Source organism: Melospiza georgiana, chromosome 6, assembly GCF_028018845.1.
Source record: "Melospiza georgiana isolate bMelGeo1 chromosome 6, bMelGeo1.pri, whole genome shotgun sequence".
Classification (NCBI taxonomy): Eukaryota; Metazoa; Chordata; class Aves; order Passeriformes; family Passerellidae; genus Melospiza; species Melospiza georgiana.
The window spans coordinates 8,928,550-8,936,682 of record NC_080435.1 but is presented as its reverse complement, the minus strand read 5'-3'; the positions used below and the strand labels follow the sequence as shown (position 1 = coordinate 8,936,682).

Here is an 8,133-nt window from a genome sequence, read left to right as displayed (position 1 = left end):
CAGCCCACTGAGCAGCTTCTGGCTGCAGGCAGGCACCTCTGGGAAACCCTACAGACCCACAGAGTTCGAGAAAAGGGTGGGTGAGGCTTGGGTGCCTCTGCTAAGGTGGAGATGAGAGGGAGTGTGATGGCCTGTGGGAATATGGGAAACACCGCCAGCCCCAGGCGTCTTCTCCTAGGGCTTCAAGAGACCTTGTGCTTGGTACCCCTAGCACGACTGTGCTGTGTAAAAGGGGTGGTGCCACAACATGGGGACCTGAGGGTCCCCAGTTCTGCAGCCTCTTGCTGCCAAGTCAGCTTCTCCCTGTGTCAGCTGGGATTACCGGCTGCCTCATTAAGGACTGCTTGAGCAGGGCTGGGAGACCTGCAGGAGCTCTCTGAGGCTTAAGCTCTGCTGAAGCAGCAAGTGCGGAGCAGTAAGCCAAGGGGACCATCCTGCTCTCCAGCCCGTGGCCAGGGTGCCGAGCGGTGCCGAGGCGCTGCCGCCGGCGGCGGGGCCCGGTGAGGCGGGAGCGGCCGCAGGGCACTCCGGGCCCGCCCGCTGGCTCCTGCCCAGCGCTTTGTACGGCAGAGGCGGCAGCCCGTGAGCTGCCACCTGTTGTTAATCTACCCCCGGCTAATCCATTCTGGACTGCGTCAGCAGTTCAAAAGGGCACTGTTAGTATTTTTTGCCAGCTTCAATTAACGTGAGATTTTGGAGGCCCCTCTGATCACATTTCATCTGTCATGAGTCAGGAACAAACCAGCCAGATTGCAGTTGAGAGGAGAGAAGAGAAGGAGTTTATTGCAAACCAAAACTACAACAGTGTTTGTGCCCCCTTGGCCATGGTGGCTGGGAAGCAGGGACCTTCTCACTCCTTTCAAAACCTGGAAAAATAAAAACTGGTGACTGGAAATTCCAGCCCTTCACCTCCAAAAAAAAAAAAAAAAAAAAAGCTGCAAGTGCAATAATTTACTTCAAAAAAAGTTAAAAAGAATCAAGCTGCAAGACTGTTTGTTCTTTTTTAATATTCCACTGTAATGAACTGGTAATACATGGTTGCATAGGCAATAACATTGCATGGCACAAACCTCATGTGGCAACATTTAAAATGATTTTTTTATTCTTTTTTTCCTGAACATTTTTAAAACTTTTTTATTTTTTTATATGTTCTACCCCAGGCCGTTAAGCTAAAGAGAAGAAAAAAAAAAAGGTAGCATTTATACAAGGTTACAATATTTTACAACAAAAAACCAATAATATTGATTGAGGTTTGTTTTCTTTCTTTCTCCCAGTCTCTCTTTCAAGCACTGCACACCTAAACCGATATATTATCATACATTGAAAACTGTCCTTCAAAATCAGTAGTATAAAAGTCCTAGCTCTACCTACCTACCTAGCTATGTGGGGGGAGTGGAGAACCATGTTACCAGCAAAGAGTTAAGGGGGTGTAAGGCTGCTCCCTCGCCTCCTCCCAGCTCCCTTCGGGAAGCTGCAAAGGGCTGAATGACTTTCCATCTGATTCCACCCCCTTCCCATTTGGGTTTAATTTCTCCCTCGGTCTGTTTGCTTTTTGCTGTGTCAGTCAGAGCAGCAAAATAAACACGGGGCTCTGCCTCTACTTGATTATTTTTCAATCCTTTCCCAAGAAACTACCTTTTTGCCTTAGTTTGTTTGAAGAGTGTTTTACAATGTGCTGCCCGGTCTGAGTGTACTCTGGGAATCGGGGGAACACGCCTCCCACCCCAAAACACCTCCAGTGCAGGAGGAAAGCAGCAGGCAGCCCTGCTGGGCAGCACACAGGGTACTCCTGGGCCAGGCTGGTGATGCATCCCCTCAGCTGATGGGGCTGATGGGCAGGTGAAGCCATGGGGGCTGCAGCTCTGAGACCTCACATGTGACGCCTTGTCACTGCGTGTGGCCTTTCCCTAACACCCTACCCATGCATGGCTCAGGCAAGGCGTGGTCCAGCAAGGACGTGTCACCCGGCAGGGATGTGCATTCTGGCAGGGACAGACGCTCGGTCACACCCTGCCACGGCCTTTAGAGGACAGGGAGGGTGGTTCTCTTTTTATTTTGCTTGGTCTTCCTCCCTGTAGGCTCTACCCAGGTAGGGGCTGGGGCAGTGGGACCTGAACTGGGTGGCATATTCTGGAGGGGGCAACTGGAGCCTGGCTGGAGAGCCTGCTGGGAGTGCAGGTGGGTGGCACTGCTGGCAGTAGGTGACGTGCCAGGGGGCTGACCTGGCCCTTCTCCAGGAGCTTGTTGAGGCACAGCAGCCCTAAGAGTCTGGACCCCGCAGGGCCCAGCAAGCCCAAGCCTAGTTCCCCACTGGTTTCAATTGCTACCAAAGCACTAACTACTGCTTGTAGGCAAGAAGTGCCTCTGAGTGCTTGGCAGCGAGTGGTACCCAACCACTTTTAAGCCAGTGCCAGGAACCCATGCTGCTCTTGCTATTTGCATCTTCCTGGTCTCAAAGCTGTGGGACATCTCTGGGGTTCCCAGCCATGGGCAACATAAGGCAGCCACCTTGTAGGATACCTGCTGCATAGCCAGGGCCAGGACTGCTTGGGAGAAATGTTTTTCTCCTCCCTCCATGAGGCTGGAGGGACCATGTGAGTGAGCTCTGTGGGCTGCACCCACAGAGGATGCCACCATGGGCATGGCAGGTGTTGGGACAGCTGACGCTTGTGAGACATTTTGGTGGTGGATGGGGATAAAGCTTGCAGCTTTGAAGGCAAGTCCAAGCCAGGGAATTGTGATTCAATGTATAGACAGGAGTAAAATACTAAATAAGAAATAAATAGAGAAGAAAGTCATAAATAGAATTGAAAAGTATTAAAATAACAACAATAATAATAATTAAAAAAGGTATCATCATGGTAACGTGGGATTGCAAGAACAGCACTGACCCTGTGACCCTTAAGAAATGCAGTAGCTGTAGGCTGGCTAGGTTAAGATACACACACACACATATATATACACATATATATAAGTGTATATATATAAATTTATACAGTTTTTCATGTTAATTTAACAGCTAGTTTTAAAACCCTTTTAAATTAATTTTAAAAATGTGTTTTAAGTACAGATGCGTGTAGCTTAAAAACTACCAGAACAACTGCTTTTGAAGGTTTGGGAGGGACACCCCTTCCAGCATTATCCAGAAGTGTGGGTGCAAGGGACTGTGCCTGAATGGCAGCAGCACCCGGGGAGGTGAGGCAGAGCCTGATGAGCAGCGGGGCTGCCTGCAGCTGGAGGTGGGAGGGGAGTCCTGCACAAGGGGGTCCAGGGAACAACATTCCCTTTGCCTCGTGGTGTTTGCAGGCAGGCTGAGGGCTGGGCACGCACAGTGGTGTTTAAATTAGACTGAGTCCAACATGTGCTTTCCACATGAATTTTAAGGTGAGAGAAAGTGGGGGCCAAGCTTCTCTAAATGCCAAGTCTGCTGCCAGGAGACTGTCCTGTCTCTCTCTCTCTCTAACAAGACAGGGATACAGCGCTTAATCCTGTGGACTGTTAAACAGCTCAGATGAAATACTGGCCCCGTGGAAGTCCGTGAGGAAAAGCTACCTTTTAACTTCAGTAGGGAATGTAGCTAAGCTCTTGAATAGATACAGCCCTCCACTGGAACTGCCTTCAGAGCTTGCAGGTTGAGACCTGTCCCCATATGCCTGCCTGCCCCACTGCCCTCTCCTTAGCTCTGCTTGTTGCTGATTTGCTTTCTCAGCAGTGGTACTGGACTGTTCAGGCAGCAGCCCTCCACTGATTGCCTGCTGACAGTGGGAAGCATCAAGATCCCCAGTGTACCTGGGAAAAAGCTCAACACTGTGCTCAGCTGCCTGCACAAATCTGGACAAATTGCTCCTGTCACCAGTCCCTGGGTAGCTGTGAAGCTCAGTGGCTTCTGGGGTACTCAGTGGGGATGTACACACCTGCAACTGGTCAGCATGATCCTGCCTGGTTCGGTGATCAGCATCACTTTCAGCATCTAAGCCACCATACCTGAGGTCTCAGCTGAATGTTTAGGCTGACATGTAAATCCTGGCTGCTTGTGATGGGAGAGGCCCTGGTTATGCAGATGATGTGGTGAAATGCATGCTGGCTCCCTGTGCATAGCAGGGAATGCATCTCTTAGCATTTCTGAGGAGAGAAAAGAAACAGTACTACTGGTGTTTTCTAATTCCAGTAAATATATTACTTTTCACCCAGCAATAGGGTATCATTAAGGTAGTGTATTGACAGTCTAGGCACTATGGAAATACTTGTATGGCTCATTAACCTGAAGCTGGACATTTGGTTGTAGCTTATTTGGAACTTTTTCCAAGACCACTAGATATTCCTGGACCTTATATCACAAGATCCCCTAACACTGAGCAGAGGAAAGAGGGAAGGGTGACACACCAGTTTTTCTGGGAGTAGTATCCTATAATTCCCTTGTAAATCTTGGAGATGGCTACCCCAGCTCAAGCCCAGCTTGCAAAGCCACACTGTGTGGCTGGTAGTGCTCAGCTGACTTTCAGCTTCTCCTTGGCGGTATTTCAGTGGGGTAAAAGGATGTTCCAAAATTATTATGCATCATGATCACTGAAAAACTTGTAAAACATTTAGGCTTGCAAAGGAGATCTTACTGAACAGCTCTGTGCAGGTAAGAGCACTGGGACGGAAAGGCAGAGAGGCATGCTGGTTCACGCAAACCAGAGAAGCTCTGGTCTCTTCTACTTCCTCTGCAAATGAAGAGGATCTGAGGTGGCTGGAGATGGGGCAGGATCATCTTGTTCTCCCTTGAGCCCCTTCCCAGCCTGTTCCTTTGCTGTCCCTGGTGCAGAGATGCCCGCAGCCATTGTGTGCCCCAGGGCACTGGGGTGGAGGGCTGAGGGAGGGCCTGTCATTGCACATGTCTGACCCCAGCATGAGGTGTATGAGGAATTTGGTGGCCTTGTGCCACTGTGGTGGTGTGCTAGTGCTTGAGCTCTTTCTTAGAGCAGTCTTTCTGGGGACTTGCAGATTTACATAGCAGTTGTGCTTCCCTGCCAGAGCTGCTGTCTCTAAACTGAAGTTAATAATTCCCAACCCAGTGAAAGACACAGGGAATCTTTTCCTGTACCACCATACTTGTGAGGCTCAACAGAGAGCACAATTAGGGAAAGCAAAGCCCAGGGGCATTGAGCCATGCTGCAAAGCTTTCGTTTGCTGGGGTATATCTCCATCTGGGTCACCAGAGGGCTGGCAAAGACTCTCAGCGTGATAACACCATGCTATGGTGGGTAGAGGGGCATCCCCTTCACAGGCCTCTACAATTCTGCTTCATCTCAGAGTACAAGATGGAGTGGGAACGGGAAAGAAGGAGATGGCTTTTTCTGGCTTTGGTTATCTTCCCAGCCCTGTTCCCCACTCGGCTGTGGGAAGTCGTAGCTCCCACTAAAATGATGTTGGCAATGTGAGAGAGTCTCTTTGCTGGTGCTAGAGTCCCCATGCAGTCCCTTGCCCAGGGCAGAATATGTGAGAGTGTGTGTGTGAGTGTGTGTTGGTGAGTGGTGGGATGGGAGAAGCTGCTGAAAGGCCAGTGGGCTCTTGCTCTTTGGAAAGGCATGTCTGGTGTCAGAAAAAAACAGTGGGAAGAAAAAATGCCCAGGTTGTTGGGGAGGTGGCAGCGAGAAGGGATGCATCCTATCCCAGATCTTGATGGAAGAGGTGCTGCTCCACAGCCTCCCTCTCCCTGCCTGATCCCAGGAAGCCGGGAGCTGCCACGTTCATGCTGGAAACACTCCACTTACATTAACATATGTACTTTATATGCCTAGGGTAGCTAAAAGTGCTGCATTCAGATCCCCGAGGAGGCAACTGCTGTCTGGAGTCCAAGCGGATGGATTGACCGGGCTGTCCCCACGTGCTCTCTCCGTGTCTGGCGCGCACGGGCCGCAGCCCTGTCATGTCGCCCAGGAGATCGCGGCGCTGTGCTCCTTTGCTTTCATCCTCAGGGCAGCGATGCTGGAGGTCTTGCGGTCCGGCTCGCTGTTCAGCTCGTAGCCATTGAGGCTGGGGCTCATCCCGGCTGTGCCGAAGAGGCCGCCCATGTGAGTCTGTCCCACGTGGCTGCCGGGCCCGGAGACCCCGAGGAACTCGGAGACGCCGCCGGCCGCGTGGGGGTGAGCATGGGGGGACATGCACGAGGGCACCGTCTCGCAGGGGACCACGCAGGCAGGCACAGGGGATGCTGCTCCATTGTTGCCGATCCAAGAGGGGTTCTGGATCTGGGGATGGGAAAAGAAGCATCAGGGCTGCCCCAAGGAGGATATTTTGGGCAGCTGGCCTGAGGGAATGGACTGTGTGCAGCCCCGGCCTGGCAGGGCAGCCTAGTGGAGGGGCAGCCAGAGAGATGGACATGCAGTCCTGTCTGCTGGGCCCTGCCAGCTGCAGCACCCTCAGTGCTCCTGCAGCCAGCAAATCCACTCCAAAACCTGTATGCAGCCTGGACAGGGGCAGGGAGTGCAGCAGGGTTACTTACAGGGATCAGGATTCTGCTCCTTCTCTGCCATAGCATCTGCATTTATTCCTCTCCCAGACACTGCTCTTACTTTTTTTGTCCCATGAGCACTTTTCTCAGCACGGGAAAATTTGTGTCATCCATGGTGTTTCTGTGGTCCTACTCATTACAGAGGGATCAGGCAGAAAGCAGTGCTGTGAGGCTGCTCATCCACCATCCTTCTCCAGCTCAGGGCAGCTTTGCCTAGGCAAGGGCTATTTTGTACCACACAGACATGCCTGTTGGAGCTGAGGCCCCAGCACAGGCAGCTTCATTGCCCCTCTCCCCCAACAGGGCCCATCCAGGCAGCATCACCCACCCTGCTGCAGAGCACAGCCCTGCAGGGCCACCTCAAGAGACCATCTAGGATCCTGCAGGGTCACTCATAAAAATGATATTGCAGAAGAGAGGAGGGCTCAGTATTTGGTAGTGGAAATAGGTGTGCTGCAGCAGGGGGCACATGGGCATGCAGGATGAAAGCGGGGAGGAGGTGAGCAGCTGGCTGGAGCAAGAGAGCAAAGGGCCCTTCATCCCATTGCCTCTTTCCACTGCTTGCCCTTGGGCCCTCTCTGATCTCTTACCTCCTGCAAATTGCTTTTTAAATTTTTGGTCTCTTGTGCTGGGAGAGGAGGGCAGTGTATGGAGGGAGAGAGCAGTGTAAGTTACAAAGGCAAGAGAAGGACATGCTAAAAAGGCTGCTGAGAGTGTTCTCTGCTTGAAAAGCTGCTTTGGCATCTCAGCTGTTTCAAAAGGGTTTCTTGTTCAGTTTATGGGAGACGCCAAGCGGGAGAGAGGTCAAACACTCCCAGCTTGGCTGCAGGGTAGCATTGGTACAGCTCTGGCTGGGGAGGCAGCTGACAGACAGGGTGTCAGGGAGAGAGGGCTTCCAGCAAATCTGTGAGGACAGTCAGGTTCAGAGCATCATGTCTGCAGAATTGCACCCTTGAGCAAATTCTGGGTGGTGGGAAGAGGAGTGGAGGAAGGCGGGAGTGCTTTCTGAGGCACACCCTAGCCCTGGAGCTAGCAAACCCCAGTCTGCCTGGCATCATCTGGAGCGTTGTGAAACTGGGCTGGCCCAGTCTTTCAGAGGCTATTGTGCTGACAGGTTTTCCAAGACAGGAAGCTACGGAGGGGAGGCAACCCCGTGACTTGCTTCCAGGGTCAGGGCAGGAACGGTTTCAATAGGACTCAGAAGCAGCCTCAGGTACCCCAGCATGGCTGCCCCCTCCCTTCTTCCTTTGGAGCATAAATCTACAACTCCCTTGGGAAGCATCCCCAGATGTCACCAAGTGTGCTGTGCGTACCACAGCCCATCACCAGGACACTGCTGTGGGAATTTGCCAGGGGGAAAATCCTTTTATCCAACCACCATGTCCAAGGGGCATAAAAATCAGACATGGTAGCAGGAAGCCTCCCTGGGATCTGCTATTCTTTAGGCATGAAATAGTCTTTTGGATCTCTTTCAAACCAGTGGAAAGTTAGTGGGCAGCAGCACATGTGATAGGATGTGCTGAACGGGGTGACCTGCGCCCAAGGGTGCTGCTCTGTATCACACAGTGCTGGGCTTGGTACTTGCTTTAGAGATGGCTGCTCTGGGCCAGGGCATGAGGGAGCCAGGCAGAGCACCT

The 8,133-nt window shown here is 51.9% G+C and overlaps 1 protein-coding gene across 1 annotated transcript in view; it reads right to left on the bottom strand.

Annotated features, from left to right (window-relative positions):
• Nucleotides 1-5,909: 5,909 nt before the first annotated feature.
• ALX4 (ALX homeobox 4) overlaps nt 5,910-8,133 on the bottom strand; it is a 37,279-nt gene continuing 35,055 nt past the window's right edge. Inside the window, exon 4 of the mRNA XM_058026873.1 lies at nt 5,910-6,233. Coding sequence (XP_057882856.1) covers nt 5,910-6,233 — 324 coding nt within the window. The remainder of the gene's footprint in view (nt 6,234-8,133) is intronic.